General features: G+C 41.7%; 1 protein-coding gene across 4 annotated transcripts in view; it reads right to left on the minus strand.

Moving 5' to 3' along the window:
* VPS8 (VPS8 subunit of CORVET complex) overlaps window positions 1-18159 on the minus strand; it is an 86165-nt gene that overhangs the window by 26083 nt on the left and 41923 nt on the right. For all 4 annotated transcript variants that reach the window (XM_074833481.1, XM_074833480.1, XM_074833479.1 and 1 more), the window contains 11 exons: window positions 17623-17694; window positions 15245-15364; window positions 14018-14074; window positions 13525-13607; window positions 12014-12098; window positions 10905-11003; window positions 7249-7338; window positions 6755-6801; window positions 1655-1796; window positions 857-946; window positions 338-380 (listed from right to left, as the gene is read on the minus strand). In XM_074833481.1, coding sequence (XP_074689582.1) covers window positions 338-380; window positions 857-946; window positions 1655-1796; window positions 6755-6801; window positions 7249-7338; window positions 10905-11003; window positions 12014-12098; window positions 13525-13607; window positions 14018-14074; window positions 15245-15364; window positions 17623-17694 — 928 coding nt within the window. The remainder of the gene's footprint in view (window positions 1-337; window positions 381-856; window positions 947-1654; window positions 1797-6754; window positions 6802-7248; window positions 7339-10904; window positions 11004-12013; window positions 12099-13524; window positions 13608-14017; window positions 14075-15244; window positions 15365-17622; window positions 17695-18159) is intronic.

The raw sequence follows: 18159 nt of genomic DNA on the forward strand, positions 1-18159 counted from the left end.
AGTCTGAGCGGATTCTAACTTAGGAAACATATCTGGTAAGCCAGCAAGAGTACCAGTGACAATCAAAAAGCTAACAGGGCAGCTGACCATACACACCACACAGAAAAAACATCCATCACAGCTTGTTCTGGATTTCTAGCAAGATAAGTAACAAAGTAAGGAAGTGTCAGCAGAATAACAACCACAGCCATGCGAATATAAGTTAGAAAAATGTCACTGCAATACCTAAAAAACCCGAAATCGGATCTCATTATGCCAGGTGTCAGGCATATGTACTTTACATTTTTGTGTTTATCTCTTTTTAACAGAAAACAGAATTCAACTTGATAACTCTTACTTTCATCATCTTGTGTAAGCATCAGCAACTTGCTCTGCAATCGCTGAAACAAAAGAGAGAACTCAGAACAGAAAACTTGCAGAATCTTGACAGAGGTGTTTTTAAAAGATACGGTTACAACGGCTCACCCTCACTTTCTTCCCCAGTATGACTAATGTACCATAAATGTCTTTCCAAATATGGAAAGGAAAACAGGAGCTGAAAGATGATTTTTGATTAAGAAAAACAAATTTCAGCATCATCTATTAAATATATTTATATAATAGCTACTGTCCATTAGTGAATAGTAAATTAGTTACTAGATGTTTGAAGACATGCCAGAAAAATATCTGCTGAGTCTGCAGACAACTCAACATATTGCTATTTGACAGAAGAGAAATGCTTCCATGGATTCTAGTGGGAAACAAATTAAGAAGCAATAACAATATCAAACCTTAACATAGGCCATCATGCTGATGGCATGTCATGCCATGCTGGCACAGCAAAAAATGCCACATTCAGGATTTCAGTGTACTGTACCTCAAGCATAACCAAAAAGGCACCATGGATATCTCCCTTCTTCTCCAGTAAATATGAGGAAGCTTCATGGAGCTGGTGTTTCTGGGTTATCTGAGTTAAAAGAAAAAAAAACCACAAAGTAAATGTCTATCTTAAGAAATCTGCCAGTCTTTGTTTTCTCCACAAGACAATGACAACCAGATGGTCGGAAAGGATTGTGTCTCCATGTGTTCACAGGCGTGTTATCCTGTCTGAACAGCGCTCCTACTTCCCCACCCCACTCCCAGCTACGCTGCATTTATTTCTCATCTTGCACTATTGCCACCATCAGCATTAAAACCTTAAAAAACCAAACCAAAACAAAAAAAACCCCATAACTATAAATCAAGTTCAAGGACGGATTATTGTTAAAGTTTTCATAAAGGGAAGAAATAGTCGCTCTCCCAATGTTAGTCAAATTTTGGCAGCGTTGCTTTCCAAAAAACCCCAGGCCCGTGATTTCATATACCTTCAACATATTAATCAACATTAACACAGCCAGTCTCTATTCTGCAGTTACTCAGTAGCTTCTGAGCACTAACGGCCTTTTTCTTATTAGCCCTGAGACTAAACTCAGAATCAATATATTAAATATAGCTAACCATGCTGGAGGAAAGCAGATTAGCAGCTCAAGGGGACAAACAGTGTTAGAAATGGATTGGAAGAGTATCCATGAACTAATCCACAACCTAAGATAAAGTACTTTTACAGTAGTTTAAAGAGGTAGGAGCTGATCTGAATGCTTCCCCTAGCCCCTGTCCTTATACATGTCTTTCTTACCTGGATGGTTTCTTCCAGTCTGCAGTATTCCAGAACTTTAAGCGTCTCCAGAACCTGGTCTGGGCTGTACTGACACAGCAGCTCAATGAACTGCTCAGTGATGCAGGGTGGTAAGTGTATCAGGTCTTGGTTAATGCCTTCTCTGGAATACAAAAGGCACAGGAGACTCAAGTCAAATTCTAGACCAGAAGTTTGGCTGGAAAGAGGAGTTTCTTATCCAATTGTGTGTTGTCTTTTATCCTTAATAGAGAAGTAAAAAATCTGGCTTTAAGAGAAAAATTATGCTGTTTCTACTAGTTACTGGTGCTGCAGGTCTGTTAGTAGGCATTTCATTTGTTCCACAGCATATTCTACTGATGTCTCAGTATAAATTAGACTATCAAAGACCCCTGTGAAGAAGGATACCGGCACAGACACACCTTCAGCAATTCTATGGTAAAGAGGTACAAAGAACTCACCTAATTTCTTCAGTGAAACCTTATGGCTTCTGAGTGGTCTTTTCAGATGCTCATTGTCTATTTGCCCTATAGAATTTCTCTGCATGTGTTTGAAGAAATATTTTGTTATTTCTTGCTTATTGTTGCCGAAATTCTTCTTTGGCTTCCTTTATGACATTTTAATGCTTCATCTGCTAAATATGATCCCTTTTACCTACCTCTGAGATATGAAATCACACTTCTTTTAGGGAAACATCTCCATTTTTACTTGGTTCCTCTTTTCAGACAGAACAAAACCAGTGAATTAGGTTTTGTTCTTGCAGAGGCAGTAACTCTGTGCACTTTATGGTCATTGGTAGAGCAGATAGCCAACTGTAAGGTCTCAAACCAGACCCTGCATACTGTTCAGCCAAAACCTGCATCCTCTCTCAAAGGTTTTGCAACCAGCAGCACTACAGAACCATATTCACCTGGAATCAAAGACATCTGCCTCATCTCCCAGCACGGGATCTGCTCAATCAACACAGGTAGGTAAAGTCTACAACCTCTGCTGTGCTTCCTGCCTTCATTATCTCCCTGACCTCTTCCGACCTTCCACAAGCAACACTGCCATGATGGTTGGGCACTCAGCAGTGCAGACCTGACACTTCTCTTTCTGGGCAGGGCTGTGGATAATGCTGCCTGGCCTGAGCCATTCAGGAGGCCAAACTAGGGCTTCCCTTCTGATTCAAGCCGAGGTAATTTCTGCAGGTGAAGCTCAGACTACAATTAAACTTATTTAATAAATATGTCCCTGTAAAAAAGATTTCTCCAATTCCTTTCCAGCAGCAGCTGCTGGCACTGCAGTGGTTTGTGCGGTGGCCATTTTCTAATCTCCTGGCTTATTATTAAGTAAACTCCTAATGTGGGAGAAAAAACAGAACAGAATTGCATGCAGTGCCCATGACTGTCCTTGTGTCCTGACTGTTTTCTACCGATCTTGTTTTTTAAAAGAGCAACATGAAGCAAGAGATTTTGAAGAGTTAGGATGGAATGGATGATACTTTTCTAGAGACAGATATAGCACCTGCAACCCTTCAAAACGAGCAGCAGTTCACCACCACTGTAGGTTAAACTTCATGTAGCAGTTCTAGGACTGATGGATCGTGCAGAGAAACAGCAGGAGTTTATCCTGTCTAGGAAACAGGGCTCTTAAACCTGTTCTGAAGCTCCTGCTAGGAAAGAAAACAGATCAAGGTATGCATTTAGTTTTGCTACCTTTCTGAACAGAAATTTCTACTCAGGAGAAGATGCATTGATGCTCAAACCCTACAGCCACGGGATGGAAAAGGTCCGATATACAATATGATCCTATAGTTCCTGGGAGCTACAAGAGCTAATGGGATTATCATCATCCAAGAAAGTCCAGGAGAACACTGTGCCACTAGCAAGTCAGAAGAGGCTTACTGTGATTACAATGTCAATCACTTGATTATAAATGATATTTGCCCAGAAATTAAAGCCTCACGTAGGTACTGTTCACAGAGCCCAAAGTATGGACACAGTTGTACAAAAACTGGTATTCAAGCTATTACGTTTTGACATCAGATAAAGAGCGGGCTTTTGAAGGACCAAACGAGAACCCTAAACTCTGGCCTCCAGCATTCACCATCTACTCCTCCCACAACACAAAGTCCCCCAATGCCTGTAAGGGAGTGAGTGTTCTATTCTTTTTGCAACTAGACTAAAATAAAGAAGCACTTTCTATCTAAAATGATCTCTGCCTACCAAAATGGGGGAAATGGCAAGTTGTACATTTTTAGTACGAGAACAAACTTCTAGTCTGGAAATAACTCTGGCACCTAGTATTCATGACTTCATGAGCAAGCTGACCTTTTTCTTAACCTTTTCACTCAAGAAATGCAGAGAACAGAGAATGGAAAGAAAGCTGGATTTTCATAATGTTAAAAATTAAGCAACAGTCTTGAGATTTGCAGGTCCTGCTCAGGTCAACGTGATTATGTTCATCTTCAGTACAACCATGCCAAACATCTCCCCTGCAGTACTTTACATGCTCTTTCCTAAAAGGAAGAGATAATCACTGGTTTCTCACAAAAACTGGCACAAGTGAGCCTTGCAAGTGTCATGGGCAGCTGGTCAGTGAGAAGAGTCATTGTAACAGAACCTAAAAGTTTAGGTATCTGTTAATATCTTTATGGACCCAGAACACTGTGTTGCTAAATAAGTTAATATTGTTGGTATAATACACATACTGCAAACAGACATGCTTCAGTGCTTTGGTTTTTTTAGAGGAGAAAAAACTTAAGAGTTTAAAATGGAAATGTAGCAAAGGCTGTGATTAATGAGCTGAGCAATACAGGCTACATTCTGTTTTCTGTGGCTGCTTATACCATACAAACATACAGACATTTGGTTTTAATTTCCCCAGGCAATTTGTTAACCCTATTTCCTCCCTTCCCCCTTCCACCTCCTTTAAAATAAATCTCTAGCTAAATTAAATGGGCCAAATTAATCCCTAATGCAATTCTACCACAACTAGGATAGTTATACTAGCGTGATGAGTCTTGTCCCTCTATGATCAAGCAATCATTCGTATTCGAGACATTAAAAGCTCATTTACTGCTCTAAGAGTCTTTATTTGAATAAGAATTTTGTTCAAAAAGCATATAAACATTTAGATTGACTGAAAGAGACAGATGTTTTCAGAAGAACCTAATCACTATTTGATGCATAGATAGACTACAAAGTATAGGTATAGCTGCAGATTTCTCCCTCCTTCCCCACCTCTCTCAGGATACAGTTCAGCTCATTGCAATAGGTCTTAGAAGCAGACAACCTCATAACACTGAAAATAGACCACAGGACCTTGAACGTTATTTAAAAAAAAAAAACCAAAAAACAAAAAAACCCAACAAACCTCCAGCAATCTAGGATCTCTACGGAACACTTCCTACTGACAACATAGTTTAATAATGATAGGTTAAAACCTTGGGCTTCCAGACCTTCTGCTTTACGGTCAGTCACTGCCACATGCGAATCCAAAGCATTTAGTATTTTGTTCACTCTTCTGTATAACCCTCCCAAACTTTTGATTACTGAGTATTCTGGCAACTACAGTCCAGCCAGTATGTGGCTTATCTTCATTACTTGGTGTGCTGAACATCTTACTGCACTGCAGAAAACTGGTGGACTTTGGAACACAGAGGGAAAAGGAACTGTTCATAAACCTTCCCAGGGCACACACGGCACAGCAAGACGAGCACGTGGCCTAACGCACCCTCCTGAACATCCGCCTTGGAGGGAAAAGCAGAGATCTTTTGAAAGATCAGATATAGAAAGTTGCTTCCTATTACCGGCTTGAACACATCATGTGTTGGTTTTGATTAGAAGGTAACTACATGAGAAATGGTTGTATTTAGCTCTAATTATGGTAGAGTTAAGTTAGATACATTTATTACTCAGAGATTATGGAAGCCACTCTATGCATAATATTAAAATCCAGGTTAATTACTACCTTCACTGGTTCTCTCTTGCTGCGAGTGAGATCACAGAATAAACAAAGTCCTACTTAACATCCAGCTAGGTATCGTTTCTACTTAACTACTATTATTTTTTTAAGTTATTCATTTATTAACTAAATCATTTAATTTCTCTCCTATAAAACACAACCAAGATTTTTTTTTTGGCAAAATTTTATTTTGACTTCTAAGAAAACAATAGGAGTGGAAGTTAACATCTTCCATACAAACAGGGCTGTAAAACTCAGGAAATATCAAAATGTGTCTTTTTTTTTTTAATTTACATCCTAACAAAACCCAAAAAGTGATTAATTCCAGGTTCTAGCTTCCAAAGCATGCTTTTTATTCCACTTCAGCAAGGACAGAAACATTAACACTTTAATGTATATAATATTACCTTTACCTACTCCTCCTCCTCATAAAGCACAATTAATTTGTAGCTAATTGACAAAACAAGATCTCTCCTTCAACTGCATTAACAACTGCTTGAAGGCAATTGGGGCTGTGCATATATGTCTTACTAAATAAATAAATAAAATCAAGGTTTTGTAGCATTTGAAACGGATTCAACAGAAAGAGAACACTCAGTGCTGAAATACTGAAAGAACATGAGCAGATGGAGCAAGCAAGTAGTTAAAGACAAGTTTGCAGTGAAATATGGCAGCAATTCTGAAATAAATTAGAAATGAAAAATGCCAATAGACCAAAATGCTTTTCTATTTATGTTAAACTTTGGCACCTTGGTCAAGTAGTCAGACTGGTGGGTTGAGAACAGAAACTGCCATTTCTGAGAAGAGAAATGGCAGTTTCAGTCACAGGGTAACCATTTCACAGCCTTCTCAAAGAAGCTGTTACAGCAATGCGCAAACTCCCACCAGCATGGGGGGAGACCTCACAGCACACATACTGGAACCCACACCACTTCCCAGTTAGGAAGCTGGCAAGGGCTCTGCTAAAGGATACTCCCCAGAACACTGGTATTTATGGGCTATCCTTCTCCTCTTTGGGTGGTTGGAAGAGCAAGTCATCTTTCCTAAACCCTAATCTTGGCTGTAGGCTGTCTCTTGATATGCTGTTTCAAAGGAATTTATTTTAACTCATGTTTTCAAGCTGTAGTTTGTAAACAGTCCAATTCGCTTACATACCTTGGATCAAGGAGACTCCTCAGAAACTGAAAGAGTAAGAACTGGTCCTGTACAACAGGAGGAGACAGAGTATTACTATATGAGATAATCTGCTATAAACCAGTGATTCCTGCTATGTGCATTGAAGAAAATACTGTTCACAGCTGGTACCTGCTGAAGAAGTTGGTTTAGGCATTTACCTGGCATAAAAACTCAGAGGAAATGTTTGCTGACAACAGCTCTGTCTGATCTGTGAGTGCTGAACTCCAAACTAAAAACTGCACTAGCAAGTGATACAACCAGCAACTCAGAGATCATACATTTTACAGCCAGAACTCTGCAGACAGGCCAAATAATTTAAATGTACCAATTCTCGCTGCTGAGCAGCTATCAAGCTCTTTTTCTTCTGTTTATGACACAACGACAACTTACCATTACTCTTAGCAATCATTTCTTACAAGAATGGCAACCCCGCCGTAAAGAAGCACCAACACCAATGAAGTTTGACACTTTACCTGAAGGTTTGTAATGATGCTCTCAATCTGCTCGCTGAAGTGAATGGCTACCAAGTCAGCTGCTTTACACGGGCTCAGCAACAGCAACTCCTGTGAAGAGGGAAACACAAGAAAAATAATTACTTTTCATTTCATAGACAATATAATTATGCAGTATCACCAACTCCATTCATATTGTAACTCCATTTTGCAGATTTCATCTAGGCAAAGATGATGAGCACCATCACAAAAAGTGATCTTGAATAAAATTACAAGGGTAGTGTGTAAAAAGGTATTTTTGAACGTCGATAATTTTACTACTCAACAAGCCTTGTAAGAATGCAAAATTCTTCACACCAATGAGACCACATCTCAGTCCTCAGGTGAGGAAATTATTCATCAGGTTTTCTGACAACTGCCCTTTACCCCCTGCTAACAAGACATTCCCAGTGTCAACTAGGAGCCAGCAGTAGAGAGGAATTAAAGCCCTCACCTGACCCTAGGGAATTTCTCAGTCAAATGAAAACAGTGTTTAACTGCCTTGAACTGAACTGAGCCAGAGGCTTAAAAGCAGGTTTCCTGTAAGTGTTAACTGTAACTGATACCTGTCCAGACGTGAAAAAACTCTAAGCTATTTTTTTATTGTAATAAAAGAAAGAAAAAAATCTTTTAGATGCCTGTGGGTTTGCCTCCTCTCGAGCATGATCTAAGAGGCTTCATATCATACAAGTTCACACAATCCAGAACATGAGTGTTCTGCTCCTAATGATTCCAAATAAATGAGAAGCAACTGCTCCAAACCAAAATTGGGTACCTGGTAACCCTTCCCAAAAGCCCCTGCTAAGCCTACAAAGGAGAAAATATTGCTTTACTAAACAAAAACAACTGTTACAGTGGTAAAGAAAGAAAAATTTCATAAACATACATCTGGAAGAAAAAAAATAATCTGAAAAAGTTACTTAGCACTAGCTTGGTCTCCAGACAGATGTAGCAGTCACCAAATTCAGCCAACAGACCAGGGTGAAGGGAACGAAGGAAGTAACAAGGAAGAGTGTGACTACTTCACAAGCCCTTTAAAGAAGAGCTATCATAGAACATGCGTTTTGTGAAGTTCCCAAAGCAAAATTTGCCTACCATACTGTATGTAAATAAGCTCTGCAGTGTTTGACCCCGCAGTTTCACTGCATGGGCCACAGCTCTTAGTTGCTTCCCCAGCACTCAGGAGCACGACCCCTTCATCTCACAAGCCCAGGGAATGCAAAGGACCCAGAAGACCTTAACCACAACAGTGCAGAGGAGTGCAGAAGGGATGTAGTGTGATTGCCTTAATTTGTTTCTCTCTGGACAAATCCTCCCTGGGAGTCTTCAGGACTGCTGAAGATAGGACTGACTGGCTGGAGGGAGATGGCCCAGCCTCCCTCTAACTAGCTGCAGCTCTTGAATCGATGTGACCTTCACAGCCTACCCCCAAGCAAAAGGTTTTGGGCTTGGGTTTTCATCCTCGCCCAGGTTTGAACAATTTGCAAACATGGTACTTCTTAGGCAGACAGCCCTTGAGGAGACAGTACTGACACAAGGCATGTGGGTCTGAGGACAGAAAGTGACCACAACAAACAGCACTCTGACTGAAGAGAAGCCTTAGGCTTGATTTTTGAGATAAACATCAAGGAACAACCGCTCTGTAGGATGATGGAGAAAATATGAAGTGGCAGTGATCAGAAACCTCACTTTCTGTCATATGGTCACCCAGAAAGCCTCTCTAGACACTGCTAGTTTCAACTGAAGAGGCTGGTTTGCTACTTTCATACCTTGGCAGATGAAAGGACAGCTGTTCAAAGACCTGAAATCGCAGCACCACCCTAGTAAAATGTTATTTACTATTTTAAGTCTTCTGAACATCTGAGAGCAGGATTAATGGAATGGAAGAGAACGAAAGCCCACAGCTGCCAATAAGCTGCTAAGCCACACAAAATTATATATACTGTTCACCAATCCTGGGAAATAGAAGATGCCAAAAGGAAAGAGGAAGTTGACCTCAGGGGCAGCACCCAAGAAAGATGACCTACAGAACCGATCATCTGCCCAACTGCTTTTTGAGGAAGCTGCAAAAAGCACAGGTAAAAGCAGCTGGCTCTTATCTACAAGGCTGATAGAACAGTGCAAGAAACCCTGTTTTTAAGGATGGCCACGGACAAGTTGAGAGGAATATTTCCTGTTGTTTGTCAACTTCAGAAAAGTACGCAGCTCCAAAAAGTTGGGCACTGCACAATAATCAAGAAGTGACTTCAGACTGAGAAAACAAAACCAAACAACACAATATGAAAAGCCAGCAGTCTTGGCCTACGACAAGCTTATCAAAACCAGTACAACACAATGAGAAACATCAGGAAGGGCAACCCAGGCCATTCCTGATTTGCCCCGAGACACCCAAGCATGGAACAGCAATTGTAAAGCCCTCAGGCTGAAGAGAGCCAACCAGCAGACCTACCTGTGACTTGACAGACACAAAATAAGGCTTACAGAGGGAGGCTGACTCACTCAGAATGCCAAACAATTTGGGCTGTATATACCAATACAAGCAGAGACAAGGGATGCAGTAGGAGAAGAATGAAGCAGACACAAAGAAGCAGCACAGTAGATGGCAGTTTGCTAGCTTGGAAGGCCCACCGTGGAACCACGGTTGCTCTGATGAGGTAGCAATGAGCCAGGCCCGCTCAGCCACAGCACAACCACCACCACCACTAATCCCCATAGAGTCTGAAAGTGCATCTGGAGAGTGGGCGTGAGCTCAGCGAGCTGCATGTCATACAGCTGGATTCACAGGATTTCTTTGTTTATTGTCTTTTGAATCATTCTCTCCCTTGGTCCATTTTCTCATTAGTCACGCACTACTTGCAGATGCTGGTAGAGACTAAAATAATTCTGTACCTTTCAACTGTACCTAGTACTTTTTTGTCCACCACACAGGATTCAGACTTCTCTGGCCATTTTCTGCTAAGTAGTCTGGGTAAGTGCATGACTGCTTGTTTTATAGACAGAGTTATTTTCCTGGCTTATCTCCAGATCACCCCAGAGGGGGCTGACACCACCTTACAGGAACTAGAGATATTATGGATTCCTCATGTCTACTGACTGAACAATTATTTCAGACACATCTCCATCCCCTGAAGCAAGGAGAGATTGAAGAGATGGGAAAAATTATCTAAAGAAGTCTAGCAACAGTCTGCGTCTTACAGTAGAAGTCATGACCCCATCTTCCCACAGGTCAGAAGTGCCAGGGTACCAAGACTGAATGTTATTATCATTGTAAGATCAGGAATTTGATACCACAGACTGTGAAGTCAGTGATGTCAATGTCCTGACCTTGCTGCTACATGCTCAGGAGATGAAAGACCTGCTAATGGATCCCTTCCCTGCTACACAGCACTCACTAGCCATCACCCCTGATAAAGTCCCATTATCCAAAGAGCTATATTTGAAACCAGGCAACCAAGGAAGCCAGTCTGAATCGAATAGATGCACTTATATTAATGTACAAGACTACTAAACCTTAAAGTCAGAGCTTTCTAAACAGCAGTGATTCGACACTGTGACACTTCTGCTTACAGAACAGCACTAGACAGATCCAACAGGAGTCAGCAGTAGCTGAGGTACCACGGGTTTAGGATACACTGTACCTCTATATGTTCCAAAGCTTTCTGCCACACCGAATGCTTTTCTTCAGCACTGTAGCCAGGCATGGACAGGATGTTGTGAATATAGTTGAAAACTTCTTCCTGTAAGGCATAAAACCATAAATGGTATAAGTATGTTCTGCAGCACCACAGGCAGCGTTAGATTTTGGGAAGGAAGAGCATCTCAAACGGTCTTAGGATGACCTCAGGGCCAGTCCTCTCTTAGCAAGTCAGGATAAGTTATCTGCAGGTGAGATTATATGTCCCTAAATAGTTCCTGAAGAACTGCAAGGAAAAAAAGCCAAGAGGAACAGAGTTGATGCTAAACATGTTAAGCACTGAAGTCCGAGAGAATTGTTCCTCCACTATTAGCAATGTCCCCCTCTTGCTCACAGGGAAAAAGGACAGGACATCACTCTTTAGCTAGGAGGACAGGCAGAGAAAAGAGTGCTCTACCAGAGAGTAGGTCAGTTTTCCCAGCATATTCCTGAATTCCTCTTCAACATTAGCCTCTCCCCCAGGTTCTCCTGCACTGTCCTCAGCGTACCACATTTTTTGACCATCTCACTATCACAATGTATCTCTTCGGACTCCTTCACCCACACAACTTTCAGCATAGTGGTTTCATAAGGAGCTGGTGAGATCACATTTGCCAGACTCTCCTCCCAACTTCTGTTGGTGGCAGGGAAGAGAATACCTCAAAAACTGTGGCAGATATACAACTTATAGACACGCAAAAGCTAATTGCAAAGAGATAGTAAGGGCAGAGAGGCTCTATCCAGGGGGAGAAAAGAGGGTACTGACGGCAGAAACAAAGTACTGCAGTTAGCAACATTTGCAAAAACTCCCACCTTGCACTCAGGTTTTATGTATTAGCATTGTTTAAAAAGAAACAAAAAACTCTGAAGCTTTAAAAAGATCAACTCCTCTCCAACACACACAGAAGCACAAAAAGCCTTGACTGTAAGAAAACTCAACTGTAAAGGAGGACACTTTTTAAGATCAAGAAGCACGACAGAAGAGCAGGGCTGTTGTGCCCATTCACACTACTGCCAGCAGGACAGGCTGCACTGCTATGAAGAAGACAAGCCAGAAGTACCAGATTTACTCACTTTTCTCACTGGGTCACGCAGGTAACAGCCAATTATCTTGTCATAGCGAAGCTCTCGTTCATACATGAACTCGCAAATCTGATAGCTAAAATGAAAAATACTTTCCACATTAGGAAAACACACTCAGCTGAGTCAGCAGAACGGAGGTAGGAAGCTCAGATCCAGCACAGTTTGGCAGCACTCAAAAGAAAATACAGAATGTTTTACAAAAAGCATTTGGAAGTATCTTACATTAGGGTTTTCAGGACGCAGGTTGAGTGGCTCCAGTATACATATGCCACTTGGTACCAGCCACAGACCAATCAGCCTATCAACCTCCCTCTTTTGGGGAAGTTATCATACAGAACAGAGAAAACCAGAGTTACTAAGGTGAGAGGCAAGGGACAGAGGACAAAAATCCTTAAAGAAATCAAGTTTCATACATTCACAAGGGACAGAGGACAGAAATCCTTAAAGAAATTGGGTTTCTGTTCATAGATCATCTTCCTTATTTCCATAACACACTCAGCTCTAGGCTAGGACAATCCACAATACTAATTTGAAGAAATAGGCTTAATATGACTCAATAATGTATTATGACACAGCTTCCTACCTTCAAATTTTAATAAACATCTTAAATATTTTGAGACTTTAGATAAAAACAGATGTAACTGAGGCAAAACAAATGAAAAGTGTGCTAAATAACATTACACTATAGGTCTTCTAGTTGTGATGGAAGTGGCTGAGCTGGTGGTTCTGGCAGCCAAACTCTCTGAAGCAAGGAGAAAAAAAATGCATTTCTTGAGTCTGAAAAATTTGGTTAAATCCTTCTAGGACACACAGGAAAACAGGCATGGCAGACCCCGCCACTGCGCTTCTATCCCTCTGGTCCTTTGTAGTGTGGTGGATTAATTCACACAACATCCAAAGTCAAGACCTAGATGAAGATGCCCTCCCTGGCTGGCTCTGTTCAGGCATGACAGACTCCTTCTGGAAGCATAAAGCATGTAAAGGCAATAGTGGAAATTTTTAGCCTTTCCAGACACTGTGTTTGTTTCTCCTACTCAATTCTAAAATGAGTACCATGGGGGTGGCTTCAGACCCCTTCGTGCTTTTAAATCCACCTGTGGGTCTCACCCCAACGAGTCATCTCCATCTGTCAAGTGGCAGAGCATTCAAATATACCACTATACCTTTGAACAAAGCCTGGGGTCTGGGATAGGAAGTGCCAAAACTCATCAAGACCCACAGGATATCATGCTGAAGGGTTTCCACAGCTCCACCCCCTCTTATCTTAACAATGCTTTCTGTAACAACACCCAGTAGAGATAAGACAGAAAGACTGGGGCTAAATATGAACATATTAAGTGAAGCATATGTGAATGCATAGGGAAAATAAACCCAAACACAGCTGCAAAGCAGGAACAAGAAATGTGGAGGAAAAAAGCTCTGGAGGAGATTTAAAGGCAGTATTTAAATATCATACATAAGACTTAAAAAGCAGTATTCATATATTGTACACAGCAACTTACAACTCAGCTTTTTCTGCCATTTGGATAAGGCGGCTCTCTTCAAACTGTACTATCCCTCCTGCCTGGAGCAATTCTAAGAGGACCTGCAGATATTGAAGACCAGTTATTTATATTGCAGTAGCAGCTGGGCAGCCAGTGCCATTAAAAGTACACTGCTCCTGCTCCATTAAACTTTGTATTAACACAGGGTTTATTTTACAGATTCTTTCTTTTAATTGATTGTCCATTACTTATGAAGGTCATGCACTTATCCAGGACTTTCCTGCCTCTGTTCTTACTGCTGTCAAACCTCTCCTGCAGGCAATGCTGTGGTAGGATCCTCCCTCACTCCTGCTGTGTACAGCACTGCCCTATTCTTCCACGTTGGCCACCATTCTTATGCTAGGTGTCTGCTTTGGCACGTGACCTCCAGCCAACATCGCTCCCAAGGAGGCTGAGCTCTGCTCTACACTCTGGTCATACCTTAAAGAAATGTTCTCTTGAAGGCTATTACCTGCTGCCTCTCCGAATGGCGGGAGTCATCATCCGGACTGCACAGAAATTCAAGGACCTGTGCAAGGGTGTAGAAGTTACCATGAGTTAGGCCTAGTTAGCATAGCTGTTAGCATAAACCTAATAAGCAGATTGTGAGCACCAGTAATGGCAACGGCAAATCAGAACACAACGGTGCAATTTATTCATGTGAAGTACTCTCTGCTTGGTCCTGTCACTAAGGTCACTTAAGAATACTGGAGTAACCAAGAACTGCTGAAAGACTCCAGGGAGGGAAACCTGTGACTCTGCACCAGGATCTAGAACCAAACATTTGGGAACCCAGGGACTATGGAAGAATTCAGGGAAACCCATGGCCCTGCCTTGGGCTACACACCAAACAGCTAGAACCACTACACTGACCCTCTCGATTTCTCTCCTGGACTGTGCCATCTCTCCCAGGAAATCATGTCATTCATAGTATTTAAGATATCTGTAGTTAAAGTGTTTAACCCAAATCTCTTTAGCCTCCACAGAGTTCTTTGGTCTTAAATTAGGACAAAGGACATATATTTTCTAACGCATATTTTATTAGGGTTCATATAACCATATTATCATCAAAGCACAACTGCTGTAGCCATTGAAGCCTCCTCCTCAGTCCCAGGAATTTCTGGGACTTAGCTGGGATATAAACTTCACCCTTGCAAGCTTCAGGCATGCATTGGGGCGCATCAGCCTGTTTCAAGCAGAAGTACAGTGGCCACATGAACTAGAAATTACCAGCTACATATACGTGCTCTATAAACTTGCTACTGTCATTTTAGTTGGCACCCCTTATGTCCTTATCTTGGCACCTTCATATGCATAACAAATGACAATATTGTCACCAAAATGCCCACTGGGGCTTAAACAGCTTGATTCTGGCCCTTATGGGCCTTTACTTTCCCTCTCATGACACACTAGTGTCCACAGGCATCTGCATTCCATGGAGAAGAGCAGAGGCTGTTCCATCTCCTAGGACCTGACCCTATTTCTCACACGATTCCAGCAGGCAAGCTGAAACACAGAGCTTGCTGTGCTTCTGCGGTCTCTCCTACTCTGTTTCTTTGAAATCACAGCAAAGTCCCAGAAAGACGCTACCTGTTTTATAATGCACCAGGAATTGCTCCAGTCTACAGCACTAGCCACACTGTCTGCAGTGCTGTACCCTGTTTGGAATTTTTGCCACCCCTCACAAAGGAATACTTGCCTGGTCAAAAAGTGTCCTGTTCACAAACAATGTGTTGTTGGGCTTGGCGAGCTGACGGGCAAGGAAGGTAAAGAGACAGCCAACCTGCGACGGGGTGAAGTCAGAATTCTCTACCATGACCTGAGAAACATTAGAGAGAAAAGGGAAAAATAAAAACACAAGTGATTGACTCTGCAGCTGCTTTTGGGAAAACAATCAGGTCACTGCAACAAGAAATCCCTGTACAGCCATCATGTCTCCTCCTACCCTAGACATCTACACAATCTCCTGGTGTTAGACCATCCTGAAGGTCTAAAGATAAGCCACATTCCATGGCATTTAACTGTGTTACCTGAAGACACAGACAGTGGGTGTGTCACAGAATGGTTTGGGTTGGAAGGAACCTTAAAGATCATCTGTCCTTGCTAAATCACCTCTGTCCTGAAGAGGCTCAACTTCTCTGCAATATACTCAAGGGAAGTATTCTTGCATGTCCCTGATTTTTGCGTGTGAAGGGGGACTCCAACAAAAATCCTAAATACTAAAGAAAAGTTAAATGCCCCTGTTTGGAGAGTTCCCCTCTAAGACCAGCGGGTTTAACTGGGAGGAAATCTATCACCTTAACAACTCTGCCAACTAACATCTAAGAATTGCTCTAGCAAATCCTAGACAGGGTCCATCTCCCAGTTTATAACCTCAGTCTAAGCTTGGAAGAGACAATTGATTTCCTAAAGTGACCTGGAGTTCCAGATCCCCATGAGATGCTAATGGTTATCTTACACAAGTGGAGGCAGACAGGTAAGACACATTAAGGAATCAAGTAGATTCCTTAATCTCTGCTTGAAACATCACCTAATGCTATAGTTCTTTTTTAATCTTCATTTTCTCTTTAAAAAGGCTACTTCATACAGGAGCCTAGTCAGAATGGTGTTAGCATTAAAAATACAGCTCACTAAAGCAATAGGAGTATTTTATTGATTTTCACTTTGTTTTTCACAAACTGAGTCCTCGCCAGTCCATATGAAGGTGAAAATACTGTACCTCCGAAACAGAGCAACTTTACAGAGGCTGCAGGCCAACCACGTGGACTTTCTAAAAGATGATATATTTGGCAAAGTTTTACATCAGCATTAGGAGAACATCTATGTTGACCAAACTATTTTAAAAGCACAGCTATTTCCCAAGTGGGATTTTTTGCCAATGATAAATTTAAATGAAGTGTTCCAAGAATTTTTTTATTTTTATCCAAAAGGAGAGCAGATTCCCGACCAAGGGACTGACAGTTCTCATAACACCAAATTGTTTGCCTGCAGATGCATTTAATCCTGCAGCACTTCTCACAATTGCCCTCCTTTTCCCCTCCAAGAGCACGGTTGAATCCTGTTGTGGTGGACATTTGCTACATGGCCAGCAGCACAGAGCCGGGCGGTAAACAGCTTGATCCAGCCCACGCTGTGCCACAGGAACACATCCCACAGTAGCTCCAGAACACAGCCACAGTGTGCCACCAACTGCTGACAGCAGCTAAAGACACAAAAAAGCATGGTCTCACCCAGCACAGGGCTAACTAACAGCCTTACAGCAACATCCCACTCAGGCAGGCTCGCAAAAGTTCCCCCCCAGTGGCATTATCTCAGCCTCTCCAACACAGCCTAGTGCAGCAGCGCTGTCTGAATCCACTCACTGGTGCCCTTGCTCTCATCTATCAGTGATGACAGTGACAGGGAAATGCTACTTACGATCTGTTTATACATAAACAGCTTCCAAGTGGAGTTACTCATTATTAATGCTGACAGCTTTGAAGGGGAAAGCAAACGGCATTTGTCAGCGATAGCTTTTAATGAGAACATTCATTGTTAAGGAACACGGTCTGCAGATGACAAGTGATTTCTAGAGCCAGGCTGATAACTCTGACATTCCTCTTCTCTCTCATTTACTAAAGATAGGCTTGTCATTCTGAGTACATTACATCCCAAACACAGCATTTAGAGATATGGGGAGCAGGGTTTTATCAGAAGAGCACTGGCATCCTGCCAAGCACAGGATTCCTGGGACCTTTTTTCCTGCTCAGAAGGAATCGGGGAACGGAATCAATGAGAAACAGATAAACTTAACAGTGCACAGAGGAGAAATTTGACAACACAGTACAACCCAGGTGAAATCACAGACAGGAAAGGAGACCTCTCTGTCACTATATTTAATGTGCATGAAGCATCACTTCCAAATATCAAACCGACAGCCTTGACTGAGGCAAATCCAAGTTCCAACCCACCTTCTTCTCAGAGGAGTCATCCAGCGCAGGACTGGAAACACCTCATCCAAATTACAGCCTGTACTGCACAGTGCTGTATACAATCAGTCAGATGTAAACACACAGGTTAATTTTTAGGGACACTCACTTTCAGAAGTATGTCCACAATTCTCTGTTGATATTCCACAGCTTGCTTGTCATTCTTAAAGTCTTCAAAAGTCTGCATGAGGCAAAACACTGACACCTTGAGAAGAATGCTCTCCACTGCCAACCCCAGAAATACAAGCAAACACAAAGAAGCAGCCTTATCACAAAGCTGACAACGCCTTTCTGCGCATATCACCTAAGCAGCAGGTTCCAAGATACAATTTACTCTTTTGTAACTACCAAAATTGTTCTTACATATTCAGTAAAAGTAACAGGTCCAAACAGACAAAGGAAATTCTAAGAAATGTGGAAAGGAAGAAAGATTAATCTTTAGGCAGGAGAAAGACGTAGGTACTAAAACACTTTACAAATACATTGTTCTTGTTTTACCTGTGCTTTAAAGATGGCCTCTGTTACCAGAGTCTTCACTGTATAATGTCATGTTCAACAACTTATATTTAAGGACATAAAGGACTATTATGATCTCCTCTGATATCTTAGAGAACACACATCAAAACTGCTCCTGCATCAAGCCAGT

Source organism: Strix aluco, chromosome 9 (assembly GCF_031877795.1).
Source record: "Strix aluco isolate bStrAlu1 chromosome 9, bStrAlu1.hap1, whole genome shotgun sequence".
Lineage (NCBI taxonomy): Eukaryota > Metazoa > Chordata > Aves > Strigiformes > Strigidae > Strix > Strix aluco.